Consider the following 13,620-nt stretch of genomic DNA (forward strand, 5'->3'; position numbering starts at 1 on the left):
AGAAGAATTTATGAAGGTAAATATTGCTGGTCTTGTTCAAATGTGTTACGTTATATTTCATTTTTAAATTGAGAATGTCTTCTTTGTTTTGCGAAATTGAAATGAAATATGGACTATTTCTATACTATATATCAATAATATGTTGCATGTATGCAAACTCCTCACCTAAAAACCTCACAGCCAATCAGGGGCCGGTTAAAATAACATGATATTGTTTAGAAGAGCACAGATTCTACATTGATCTAGCCTCTTAACTTTGCTCTCAAAGTGCACTAAATTCATGCGTTTAACCAGCCTGGCTGCCAGCCCAACTTCTCCCGCCCACAAAAAAAATTGTTCGGGAAGTTGGGTCTGGAGGGTCTTGTATTGGGGACAAACTACAGAAAACCCAGAATCGGGACGGACCAATGAAATTGCCAGGGCGGGCTTTATACGATGATGGACAAATGATCAACAGTAGTAATCAACAAAGTCACGAAAGAGCCCTTGGGTTGAATTCGTTTTCAACAAACAACATAATACGTTGCTCTGATTGGTTGTATGCCTATCCAATTGAGCGTAGATGCATTTGTTTTACGAGTTCGGTTGAAACACGCTCCGTACTCAAAGCCCAACGGAGAGTTTTCAGACTCATATTCTGACTAGAATTATGAGTATGACAACGTCAGGCTAGCGTTTAATCCGGGAGCATGCCCCCGGACCCACCTACAGGGTCGGGGGATTGCAGTATCGTTCTCACATTTGTTACCTCAATATTGCACTTCAGTAGATCTATATATACTAAAGCTTCAATAAACATTGCATATATGTACATATATATTACACAAAATAACAAATGGAGTTGATGAATCATTTGCTGACAGCTTGGTCCCCCCCAGTTCAAAAATTCCATCTGCGCCCCTGCTCTTATACCATGGTCACGTGCCAACGATTTTTTTTTAACAAACATTATGTTTTCAGGCGTTTTGCAAAATAAATGTAACGTTTTTTAACGTTAGCCAACTCCGATATTTTATAGTCCGCTCAGCTCACCAACACTGGCTTTCCCTTGGCTGAGCTATTAGCCCGAAAGCTAACGTTATGCTAGCAAGATTCAGAGGCAATAACATTGTGTAGGCTACGGTTGACAAACAGTAAATGTAATTTTACAGTATGTTTGACAATTAGATTGGCTAGCTAACCAGCCATGTCACTGTCCCAAAATCAATATCAAGATTTTCACGAACAATATCGGCCATATAGCCAACTAGTAGCCAGGCTACTGATGGCCACAGCCTATGGAGCGAGTTGAATAGCAAATGATTGTGAGATGACCGCATCAAAGTTGAAATGTTCTCCAAACAGTGATTATAATTTGACAGTATGTTTAACAACAAGACTAGCCAGCTATCGAGCCATGTCATTGTCCCCAAATAAAATCAAGATTTTTAAGAAGAAAATAATCGGCCATGTGTAGAGTTGCTGGCTGTTAATGTTTCGTTGTCCGCAGCCTGTTTGAAGTAGATTGACTAGCGAGGTGAACAGCGAATGACATGAGATGAGCGGTTACGTGACACTGACACGCTACATTCAGAAAATATTTTTTTAGGTTAAAATAAATATTGAAGTCTCTCATTGTTGTAAATACAATTTACAGTAGCTTGTTAAAGTCTTTCAAAATTGTAAATGGAGGCTTTGACTCCGTCACTGTTGTTATGGTTACTTATTTCAGATAGGCCTACTTTGTACAGGCTCCTGTGTAGCCAGCGGAATAATTTAGAACGGTGAAAAGACAGTTTTTCTGCAATGACGCAGTAGGTTCCCGTTATCACCCGATAATGGACACCCCTGCAGCCAATCAGAATCGAGTATTCACCCAGACCATGGTATAAAACTATATATCATAGACCTGTTGGTGTTGCTATAGTTTATAAGCGTAGGAGTACATTCTGGTAGGAGGGGTAGTGAAGTTAGCCTAGTAGACGAAGCAGGAGAACCAAAATAAAGGGTTAGCCAATAGTCCTAGACAATTAATTGTCAAAGTCTGATTATTGAATCAGAACATTACGTAACATAGGCCTGTTAGGCTTTACAAAACGTTTTATCAACTTTGCTTGCCTCAACAAAGAAATCTAACTAGGCATGCAGGGTTCTCTATAACCTCTGTGTCTGCGGCTTGATTATGTCTGCAACCGGGCATTGTGTGAAGTTGAAACAGCTGGTTGCCGTGGCAAGCTCGAGGCGTCTGCCAACGGCAATGGGCATCGCACACTAGGGCCCCGTCCACACTAGCCCGGGTTCATTTAGAAACGCATACTTATGTCTGCAAAAAATGTTGTTTTTGCTTGCACTGATACTAAGACATTTTTAGTTGTCCGTTTGGGCAAGTTCAGTCTTCACTTGTCCTACATTTCTTTTTACTTGTCCCGGACAATAGGACAAGCATTTGTCCATCACTGTTGTAATAAATTGTGTAAAGAAATTATAATAACCTTGTGAAGTTGAAAGAAGCTGAGGAATCCGGTATAGGCCTACTACAATGAGTGCATTTGTACCCTACATTTTGGCCGAGGCTTACTTATTATTCTGATGAATTAATGAATGACTCATAGCTTAACCCTGTTATCTTCGGGTAATTCTGACCCATCAGTCATTGTGACCCACCGTCATATTGCGACAACTTTACCGCATACAAAAACAAAGTGAAGCATTTTCTTTTAACCGACATTGCGACGGTTAAAATACAATTATTTGTATTTGTTTTTGTATTGGGTAAAATTGGGTAAACACAACGATGGTTTGTTATGAACCTTTGGGTCATGTGACTCTATTTCACTTTAGGCATCTGTTCAGAAGAAACTGAAACCTAACCGTCCAAAGGCCTACTATTATAACCTGCTCGGTCAGAAAAGAAACGGATGATCTGCTCTTGTCTGCGTCAGAGCAAAGAGGCGGTACCGTCACTACGTGACCTACGTGTTTTTTCAACCCGCCCCCTTTCAACCCCGAGCGTAAAATAAAGCCTACCCGAGGGATATTGCAGTTTGGCGGCTATCTCAATTCACGTAAAGTAACCAACTAGCCTATTGAAATCTCAGATATTAAACGTCCCATCTCCGCCCCAAGGGCCGGACTAATTACGTGGATCTGCTATATATACCGAAGACCCAACTCACCAAATCATTCATTCGATAATGGCAGCACCGGACTTTAATTTCTTGCTGGCGACAGATTCTTATAAGGTGAGTGGAGATCGTGGCCGTCTCTTTCACCTCTAGCTTGCTGTTGTTTACCATTGTTCATGCCGTGAAAAACGAGAATCGTACTGGTAGGCTATAAGTTGGGCGACATGTAAAATCTCAGTTTCATTTGTGTTTTTTTGTTTTGCTTTAGCCTTTGCCCAACGAAAGAATGTAAATAAGAATCGTTTGTGGCTTTATATTGACTGTCAGTTGATACAATGTAGCGTTCACTGAGGGGGAGGTGCTTCACTATCCTTGGCCAGGGCTACTGCTAGGAGACGTGATTGGACCCATTAGAACCTAAAATGTAACACTGCTGTCGGTACAGAGCTCCCCTATCATGTGTAATACCTCAATCCAGTCATGCTGTTTACTATCGGTTATCCAGTCGCACAAGGGCTACCCACTTTTTTTAAGAAATAAAGAGAAAACATTGAAGAAAAGACAGTGACGTTAAAAGTCGGAGATACATTGTTAAGAAATGTTCGAGTGTTACAGTATATGAGTATTAGAAAGGCAACTATTGCTAAGCCATTGGACAGTCATTTCTGCACCGCAGGCTACCATGCGCCCCGCTTAAATGTCAGATGTCACTGTCAGATGTCAGACGAGATTGTGTCTCAGTGGCTAAAAGTATGGATGTATGATGCGGGTTTGAGTGAAGATCATTCCTTGAATGTGTCTGTCTTCGCAGCCACATTGTCTCTGAAGTGTATCAGTTTCTATTCTGGTGAGACCATGTGTCAAAGTGCTGATACCACAAGAGGTGACGCGGATTCATTTGTCCTTTACTCTGAGTTAAATAGAATTTTGCTGTTATGTCATATTTGAAGATTAGACATTATCCTTTTGCAATGCCAGTTTCACAATAAGATAATAACAGGGTGGTGGCAACATCAGCTGCAGAAACTTATTTTCTGTTTCATTTCCCTTGAAACGCTTACCAGGTTGACACAGGCTCCACCCCAGTATATTGCAATAGTACGTATCTCTGTACCAAGGTCTACTCTTTTTTGAGCATGACTAAATGTTGCTCAGATGGACTTGACACAGGACGAAGGACATACAAAAACAAACAGGATACTGGCAATATACACAACTGAAATTGTTGAAAAGTTATAATCATTGGTTACACTATATAAATTGTTTCTCGGCCTTCAAATTCTGTTAAAATGTCTCACTTTGTGTTACACTCTAAATAGAAACTCTATTCTATAGTAGAGTACAGGCCTGCTATGACTGGTATCTCAAATGACCTTCCTGTAGCCTAATGTAAACTGCTAATGTTTCCACTGACAGTCCAGGAATCACATCACTCGGTCTGCTAGGTGAATACGATTAGCTGATTGTTCTGTCCTTTATGGATATTACCTTGTATAATCATAATAGTTTGGACACTGAGTGGAAAGCTGGATGTGCTGATAGTGGCTGTATAGTTTCACTCTTGGCTAGACCTGTTCCAACAAATTGAACAAATAAAGCAAACATTTAAAAAGTGAATGTACCTGATCTTAGGCTATATGCTAATTACCTTGATAATGAATTGATAATGTGAATCAAGTTATTTTAATTTTTACAGGGCTTTATTCCCCTGATAACATTGACACATATCAAAGGATCCCAGGTCTGTGTTGTTCCCAGCTCCCATGTTGTATTTCTGAACACAAAACGTACAAGGAGCACATTTTGATCCCAGAAATTAGAGTTCTTGCTCACTGTTGTTGTGTGCATCAAACCCCCTGTTGACATGGGATATTATCAATTTAACCGGCCATAAATGGTCACTAGAAGTTCAAAACTTGTGATGTTCACACAATCTTAAGTTGATAAAAATATCGTAGTACAACTTTAGGGGATAGTAAAGGTCTGTATTATTATGGATGTACAACCAGCTATCATGAAGTGGTCATTTTTGCACCAGGAACACATAATTGATTAACCTGACATGAACAAGAGGGCTAATCAATGCATCATGTGTTTGTGTGGTGTGCTACCACTTAGAAAAGCTAAATCTAGAACTTAAGGGATATGCGATGGCAAAAACCACAAGCTGAAGCCTTATGATCCCAGAGAGAGGAGACCTGAGGGAGGGAAGAGAGATGGAGGAGGGGAAAGAAAGTGATGTTTTTGTGTTGAATGCACATTTCTGACATTGATTTCTCCTGCTTGCCGTCTTGTTTTTGCCAACCTGTACAAATCCAAACGAAGTGAAGGGAAGTTGCACTTAATTATTGAATTAGTGGGAACACAAAGAAAGTCTGTGCTGAAGTTTTGCCCTGCACCCCCCCCCCCCTCCCCCTTCCTATAAACCTCATGTTTTGCAGGCAGGAATCATGTTACTGTACACAGTGGATTCACATTGTACACTAAGCTGCTGCTGCTGGTCACTTTAACTTAACTTATAACTTGTGTTTTCTCATCCATTTCCTCATGTGAGGTCTTAACCCCATCGTCGATGGACTTGTTTACACTCACCAACAGTGATGAGTCATGAGGCCTGCTTATTACATTCTGGGTTGGTGTACTTTTGAAATGTTGCATTTCTATCTCTCTTTCACAGATTACACACTACAAACAGTACCCCCCCAACATCAGTCAGGTATACTCCTACTTTGAATGCCGCCATAAGAATGGAGCCCAGTTTAATGAAGTAGTATTTTTTGGACTGCAGTATCTTCTTAAGAAATACCTTGTAGGTGAGTCCACTATGTACCTGAATGAGACAAACACACTGTATTTTTCATGTTATAAAGGGGGACCAAGGAACGATGAGCTTACAGGAGATATGCATATCACTGCATACTTATGTTCCATACTTTTGCAGCTATTTTACCTTGTGACAATTTTCATTACATACCATTCCTCTTTGTGTGATTGTATTCCATAGATAAAAGGATAGGTTGTTTTTTGGTGTACAGCTGTTGGTGTGTATGTTTTATACTTTACACTGTTCTGTCCCTGTCATGGGGAAGCAGTATTGTCGTCTGAGACAATGATGAGGTAAATCCCTGTTATTAGAAACTAATGTGTGTAAAGCTGTCTGTGGGCATGTGGAATGTGTGACCAACCCTGTGACAAGTGAAACTGGACTGTACCATTGGGATCTAAACTCCATTAAAGATTCTTCTGAAGCATGCATAATTTCCTGGTGTCTCTCGGTGAACTGAATTACGATACAGAATGAATCACCGTAAGAAGGAAATTAATCGATTTAATAAGCGTAGTCCCTAATGAATTATGTACATTTCAAATATGTTGCAAGGTGTTATGATATTGAATATTAGAATTTCTCCAAGGCTTGGACTTAGACTCTGACTCATTCCCTCAGGGCCGGTGGTCACTGAGGAGAAGATCCAGGAGGCTAAAGTGTTCTACCAGATGCACTTCAGACAGACGGTGTTTGACGAGGAGGGCTGGAGGAAAGTGCTGGAGGTGAGGACACCACCCATCTGAAAGGAAAACAACTCACACTAATGTTGGTCCCTCGGAACAGGATGCAGCTATGTATTTGTGCTAACCTATGAACACCAAGCTATTCGCACACACACACACACACACACACACATCCTGCCACAGACTGATGTGCATGCTCTCCTTTCAGAAGCACGATGGTCGTCTGCCCATCCGGATCAAGGCTGTTCCAGAGGGGAGGGTCATCCCCAGAGGAAATGTCCTCTTCACAGTGGAGAACACAGACCCTGATTTCTTCTGGCTCACCAACTACATAGAGGTAATGCCATCTTCCTGTTACAGTATATTTTGCTAACTCATTTCTGAATGTATTTTGGTCCCTCCCCCCAAAAAAGCACAGAAACACAGTTGCACAACACCTGCGACATGACGTCAGGAAGCTGACCTTGTCACTTTCCCCCGGTCTGTGTTGTCTGTGACGCCTCTCCCTGTTCCCCATGGAAACTGACATGCTTCAGAGAGAAACAAAAGGTATCATTACTAGCCTAATAAAGTCAATGAGGATGATTCCATCCTGGTCCAGGTCCATCCCCTCTGGCGGGTTCTGTGTGCGGCTGGGGAGGGGCGGGGGGGCTCTGAGCCCTAGCTCACTCCACCAGCCCTCGTCTGATGTCACACAGCCGCCGCCCCCCACCCCCCCTCCACTTGCCCAATCTGTCATTGGACTCTCAGTCACCTTTCAACCCCTTCCTTTCACTCTCTCCCCCATTCACTCCCCTCCGTTCATCAGACCATGCTGGTGCAGATGTGGTATCCTATCACAGTGGCAACCATCTCCAGAGAGTTTAAGAAGATCCTGGCCAAGCAGCTGAAGGCAACCTCAGGCAGCCTAGAGGGCCTGGACTACAAGCTGCATGACTTCGGCTACAGAGGAGTCTCCTCACAAGAGGTAAAGCATCTCTGACAGCCAGATCAGTGTACAGGCATGCTCGCGGCAATTGTACACAGCCTTGGTTTGTAGTGGCTGTACCCTGGGAAACCGCATTGCACCTGTTGAATGTTCTACGTGAACACACGCCAATATCACAGTACAAAAAGCGAATTACTCCATATTTTTGGTATATAAACGTATCTTTGTTGATATGTTAATATGTTATTATTTGGTTATTTACATACTCTAGCATTCAGCGGCTAGTGGTTCCACTGCAGTGGCTGTGGAAAATAAAGATAATGCATCATATCGTTAATAATACATCAAACTTATTATAGTATGCACATACATGTATGTATTCATGGTAGTGGGTTGAGGTTATATCCGAAGTAGGAGACATTAGAGCATGTAGTCAATTGTGTGCCAGTCTTTACATGTGTCGCTTTCTGCTTTTAATGAAAGAGACAACCTCTTGGTATCCCTTTGGGAGCAGTAATAAATCAGGATGCTGCTGTTTGGGGCAATCGATAGCTTCCCAGACACTCCAGAGCAAGCCTTCCAACCCCCCCCCCCCGGCTTTGAAGAACACACACATGCGCAACTCAGCTTTCTCTCAAACGGCTGACAAGGAAGAAGTCAGGTGGCTGAGCGGTGGGGAATCTGGCTCGTAATCTGAAGGTCGCCAGTTCGATTGCCGGCTGAGCCAAATGACGTTGTGTCCTGTGTAGGGAAGTTGTGTCCCTACTTGCCCCGGGAATGTCCCTGTACTTACTGTAAGTCGCTCTGGATAAGAGCGTCTGCTAAATGACTAACTGTAAATGAAGAAGGTATTGTGCTTCACCCTGTTTTACAAGCTGAGGAGTGGCCTCACCCTCTCCACCCTCTGCAGGAGTTTATCTGTTTGATTCAGGGTTGGTTCACTATCTGTTGTTTTGTGGGTAAAGCTTTAGAGATTTGTTGGCATGTTCTGTCGCTTGTAAGGTTGAGGCTGCTTCTCAAATGAACTCGTGCCATGAACAGGTTCAGCCCTCGAACCACTCTGGCTGGTTAAGCAAGCCTACGGTTCTCCATGTTGAATTGGGATACAAAGCCACAGATATCATATTTGTGTTTGTATGTGTGAGTCAGAAAGCAATAGGCTGAACTTTACAGAGCCCAGTATCATGCTCCTTGTGATGAGATTGTCCAGGCCTGTTCCATCTGTTATACAGTGAAGCTCACTGACATTCCACTCTGCAATGACAGGTGACACTATGCTATGTCACTGGAGGAGAGGGCAATTTTCCTCCCTCTCCTCCCTTCCTGGGGGGGGCAAAATAAACCTGTAATGGTGAATTTTATGCTCTTAGGCGTGTCTCTGTTGGATGGGGAGGGAGGTGTGGGCAGTGATTAGGTTTACATTGCCAGCTCCAAGCAGTGAAAAGATCAGTATATTGATTTGGTGCAGAGGGCCTGGTTAGGCCACGGACAAAGTTGATTAGTATTCAGACACATAGACAGATCTTTATCTGGGCTCTAGCTAAATACAGAATGACTATAGGTTAGAATATAGATGACTTGCTTTCTTTGTTAATCGAATTGAACCCCATTGGGAAGACTGTGCTCCAGTATCATGGCTGTAACATGGAACCGTGTGTGTCCCAGTCTGCAGCGTTGGGAGGGGCTGCCCACCTGGTGAACTTCTGCAGCACTGACACAGTGGCAGGCCTGCTGATGACTCAGCACTACTACCACTGCCCCATGGCAGGATTCTCCATACCTGCTGCCGAGCACAGGTATGACACAGAGCGCGCACACACACACACACACAGTTTATGTCGAATAAAAATAGTCCAGTCTTGTGGTGTCCCAAAAGGACTGTGGATAATCATGGAAAATCACAAGAACTTGCTGTATAGCACAATCACTTAAATTCTCTTTCACTCACTCACTCACTCTCTTACCTCTCACTCACTCTCTGCAGCACCATCATCTCCTGGGGGAGGAACAGAGAGAGGGAGGCCTTTGAGAGGCTGCTGGATCAGTTCCCCACCGGCCCAGTGGCTGTGGTCAGCGACAGCTACGACATCTTCAAGGCCTGTAAGCACATCTGGGGGGACAAGCTGAAGGAGCGTGTGATGGAGAGAAGCGAGGACTCCTGCTTGGTCATCCGTCCAGACTCCGGAGACCCCGCAGAGACCCTCTTGGAGGTACACAACGTGGTCCAGTGTTTGACGCAGCCTAATTTAGCAATACTTTTGAGACGCACTCTTGCTAATGTTGTCACATCCTTAGTCTGTGTCTGTTATTTTTATTTCTGAGACTTCCCCTTTTCTGAGTGCCTTCCTCTTCCCCCAGGTGATAAAGATCTTGGAGGAGTGTTTCGGTTGCTCTCTGAACTCTGTAGGCTTCAAGGTGCTGCCATCATATCTGCGCATCATCCAGGGAGATGGCATTGATCTCAACTCTGTGGAGGAGGTATGCAAATCACACACTCCACACACCAATCTCACATACTGGTCTGTTCTTGAACTATCAGAATGTCTGAGATTGAAGTAACAGGGATATTTCAATTTCCAAATGGCAGTGCATGTATTTACTCTACGTGTGTTAGAAAGCAAAATGGGACACTACAGTTGTTCAAAGTTTGCAACCCCTTTGGACTGCCATGGTGTCCACCAACCCATGTCATCTGTTTAGATTCTCGAGAAGCTGAGCGACGAAGGCTGGAGTTCTGAGAACGTGTTCTTTGGCTGCGGCAGCGCCCTTCTGCAGAAGGTCAACAGAGACACCCTCAACTGTGCCTTCAAATGTAGCTATGTGGAAGTCAGTGGCAAGGGGGTGAGTACCCTGGGCCAAGCTGTGTTCTGTACTGTAGTCCAGGATGAGCTATGTGACGCATTCAGCCAGTAGACACAGCTTCATCTCAAAGGAATGAGACTCGATTGGGATACGTTGCTAATTGACAGTTTGACTGGGTTCATAGCTTGAACGGAAGGGAATGTTTGTATTGAAACCTAACTTTCTTTGTTGCCGGTGTGTTTTGTCTAGATGGATGTGTACAAGCAGCCAGTGACTGATCCCTCCAAGGGGTCAAAGAGAGGTCGCCTGTCGCTGAGGAGAGGCTCGGACGGCTTGATAGAAACGGTGGAGAAAGGGGCGGGCAAGCCTGAGGAGGTGAGGCTGAGGCTCCATCAGTGTGTGTGTGTGTGTATATATATATATATATATATATATATATATATATATATATATATATATATATATATATATATTCACTTCTGGTCCCATCCAACGTCTATAAAGCCGAACATTGGATTTTGGCGTTTCAAAACCCATTGACACTGTATGAATATGTTTAGCTTGTGTTCAGCTCCTCTCTCTTACCAACCGTCTCTGGAGGAGGGGATCCCTCTCTGAATTGCTCCTGCCAAGGTTTCTTCCATTTTTTTTTTCTCCCGTTGGGAGTTTTTCCTTGTCTTCCTTGAGGGTTTAGGTTGGTTGAGGGGCAGTTCTATGGGCGTATGTGAAGCCCTCTGTGACATGCTTGCGTGTAAAAAGGGCTATACAAATACATTTGATTTGACTTCTCACGTACATGAACCACTCGTCCAAACAACAGACAACACTGTATGTCCTTATGTCCTGAGCAAAACACTGTACACGATTTCCAACTTCATACAGTGCCCAGTTCTCGTGATGAATCAACACACAATTTCTGCACCTGCTGCCTGGGAACTGTGCCCACTGTGTTTACATGTAGTCATTTAGCAGAGGCTCTTATCCAGAGCGACTTACAGTAAGTACAGGGACATTCCCCCGAGGCAAGTAGGGTGAAGTGCCTTGCCCAAGGACACAACGTCATTTGGCACGGGCGGGAATCGACTCGGCAACCTTCTGATTACTAGCCCGATTCCATAAACGCTCAGCCACCTGATCCGTTTAAGTGAACCTCTGACCTTTCCTCCCTTCTCTCCCTCCCCGTCAGGACATGCTGGTGACGGTGTTTGAGAACGGCACCCTGCTGCAGGAGTACACCCTGGAGGAGATCCGTAAGAACGCCCGTCTGTGTGAAGTGGACATCAGCCCGGCCCAGCACAACCAGGACCAGCCCAAGACCCCAGAAGTGCACCAGAAACTCATCATGAATGGTGTTCACTAGTTAGTAAAACACAACACCCCCACCACCCACACACACGACCACACCCACACACGACGTCACACCAGCACGACTACACACGCACACGACCACACACGTGCGCGCACTTCCAAAGGAATGTAGTCACTTGTGACCTTATAGCACTTCTAATCTGGGTGCACCACATGTCAATACACCACAAGGAGCGCAGGACAAGGGTATCACCAGCTCAACAAGGCCCATAAAGACACAGGCATTCAGATCTGGTCTTGTGATTCCTTGTCGATACTCCTGCCCAGAGGACCAATAACTGAATCGACTGGGTTCACAGTCTGTCATGCTGCCACACTTTGTAGGACTTCTTATAGACTGTATATGCATGATGGGCTGTGTACTATCATGACTCAAATCTCAACACCAGTGATGACATCATATCTCTAAACAACAAAGCAATGTGGATGGAGTCACAGAGTGTTGTGTATGCTATACTGTAGGTGCTGATGATTACACACTGAAGGATTCTATGCTTTTGATTTAAAAAATTTAGAGCTCTGACTGATGGGTTTTATTTTAGAAATGTTTTTAGCTTGAGATCTCTGGAGAGATCTCTGGTCAGTATTTACTTGGGGATAGCTGCACTGTTATGCACTCTGTCATTTTAGTAGTAGGAGCGATACAAGAGTGTTGCCAGGATAAATCTGTATAAGAAATTTGTCAAATATATTTTTTAAATCAGGTGCCTATTAAAGTTGCACTATTTTGTAAAGATAGTTGTTCATTAAATTAAACCTTCCGGCTTTCCTGCTCTGTTGGACTGTTATCAGCAAACAGAACCATATGACAGTGATGGACCAGATGCAACTGAGGTGGAGGAGAGTTTTGGGATGGAGGTGTGTAGGATAATGAAAGCTATTGTTTGTAACGTGGTTGAATGGTCTGCACTTTCTGCCTCTCCTGTCAAAACCATTTTAAATTAAAGAAAAGCCTCCTATTGTATTTTGAAAAGGAGATTGCCTGTAAGAACATATGTCAGGGTCTGAATGATTAGATGTAGAAATCACAATTTGTTGTTATTAATCTCTTTTTCAGGCTTGGGAAATAGAACACTAGATTTTGACAAAAAAAAATGTTTGCAATGATTGCACTGCATTAAGGCAGTGGAAATCAATGTTGCTTTTAATTCAGATCAAACTACATTGGCAAAGACACTTTGGTCTGCTGACAATATCTCTTCCATACAAGAAACTTCTTAGTTAAATATGGCCATTGTTTTCCTTGATCCCCATTCATTTTGGTGTGAAGTGAAAACCTTTCTGTAAAGATTGTTTACTTGTGTTGCCTTTTTAATAATTACTGGTATCCTTGTCTGATGACTGATATTGTCTGGTATAGACCCAGAATAAAATCTTGTTTTTAATTTAGATCTCATCCTTAGTGCCGTTTTAGCCGAAAAGACGAGTTTTTATGATTTGATTCAGATGATGTTTTTAATGTGTTAAGAACATTGGACAATATGTTTCTCCTACCTCTTCTTTTTCTATAAATAATATTGTACATTAATAAAAGAATGAGACTAATAGTATATATTATTCAACTGTGTAAATACTTTTTCAATCTCTTGATCTTCTAATGGCAAATATTCAGAGTGGTCTTTCCGTTTAAGTTTTGCAAAAGTAATATTTTGTATGACAAAAAAATAAAAAATACTTGAGCATTTTTTTTTTTCAGATGTTTGATGACTGTAGTCCTTAATTAACATGGTTTCCCTCTTTCCAAACAGTCTTTAACTTGATATTTCAGTTTGACCATTCTTGGTACACAGGCATGTTATAACAACAAAAACAAATGGAGCCCAGGGATATTCCTCAAAGGAGAAGGCCTGCCAAAAGAAATATTTAATTCACAAGCACTCCAAACAAGATTATTGCCCCCAATTTGTA

At 42.9% G+C, this 13,620-nt stretch overlaps 1 protein-coding gene across 3 annotated transcripts; it reads left to right on the plus strand.

Annotated features, from left to right (window-relative positions):
* Nucleotides 1-3,012: 3,012 nt before the first annotated feature.
* On the plus strand, nucleotides 3,013-13,407 carry nampt2 (nicotinamide phosphoribosyltransferase 2). Of its 3 annotated transcripts, XM_084705844.1 has the most exons (11): nucleotides 3,013-3,221; nucleotides 5,782-5,917; nucleotides 6,550-6,653; nucleotides 6,823-6,951; nucleotides 7,423-7,581; nucleotides 9,208-9,338; nucleotides 9,527-9,752; nucleotides 9,901-10,020; nucleotides 10,243-10,383; nucleotides 10,594-10,719; nucleotides 11,531-13,407. In XM_084705844.1, the coding sequence occupies exons 1-11, from the start codon at nucleotides 3,174-3,176 to the stop codon at nucleotides 11,702-11,704; spliced, it is 1,494 nt and encodes a 497-aa protein (XP_084561970.1). In that variant the 5' UTR covers nucleotides 3,013-3,173; the 3' UTR covers nucleotides 11,705-13,407. The 3 variants fall into 3 exon arrangements, with proteins under 3 accessions (XP_084561970.1, XP_084561972.1, XP_084561971.1); XM_084705846.1 differs by lacking the exon at nucleotides 3,013-3,221 and having other exon boundaries at nucleotides 5,799-5,913; XM_084705845.1 differs by lacking the exons at nucleotides 3,013-3,221; nucleotides 5,782-5,917 and adding an exon at nucleotides 5,934-6,411.
* Nucleotides 13,408-13,620: the final 213 nt, after the last annotated feature.

The sequence above is a fragment of the Hypomesus nipponensis genome, chromosome 9 (assembly GCF_054491055.1).
Source record: "Hypomesus nipponensis isolate SF chromosome 9, ASM5449105v1, whole genome shotgun sequence".
NCBI classification, from domain to species: Eukaryota; Metazoa; Chordata; class Actinopteri; order Osmeriformes; family Osmeridae; genus Hypomesus; species Hypomesus nipponensis.

Coding starts and splice junctions, on each gene's coding strand:
- nampt2 (XM_084705844.1), top strand. CDS start 3,174: ATGGCAGCACCGGACTTTAATTTCTTGCTGGCGACAGATTCTTATAAG. Junction 6,952..7,422: donor GGCTCACCAACTACATAGAG/GTAATGCCATCT, acceptor TCCGTTCATCAG/ACCATGCTGGTGCAGATGTG. Junction 7,582..9,207: donor GAGGAGTCTCCTCACAAGAG/GTAAAGCATCTC, acceptor TGTGTGTCCCAG/TCTGCAGCGTTGGGAGGGGC.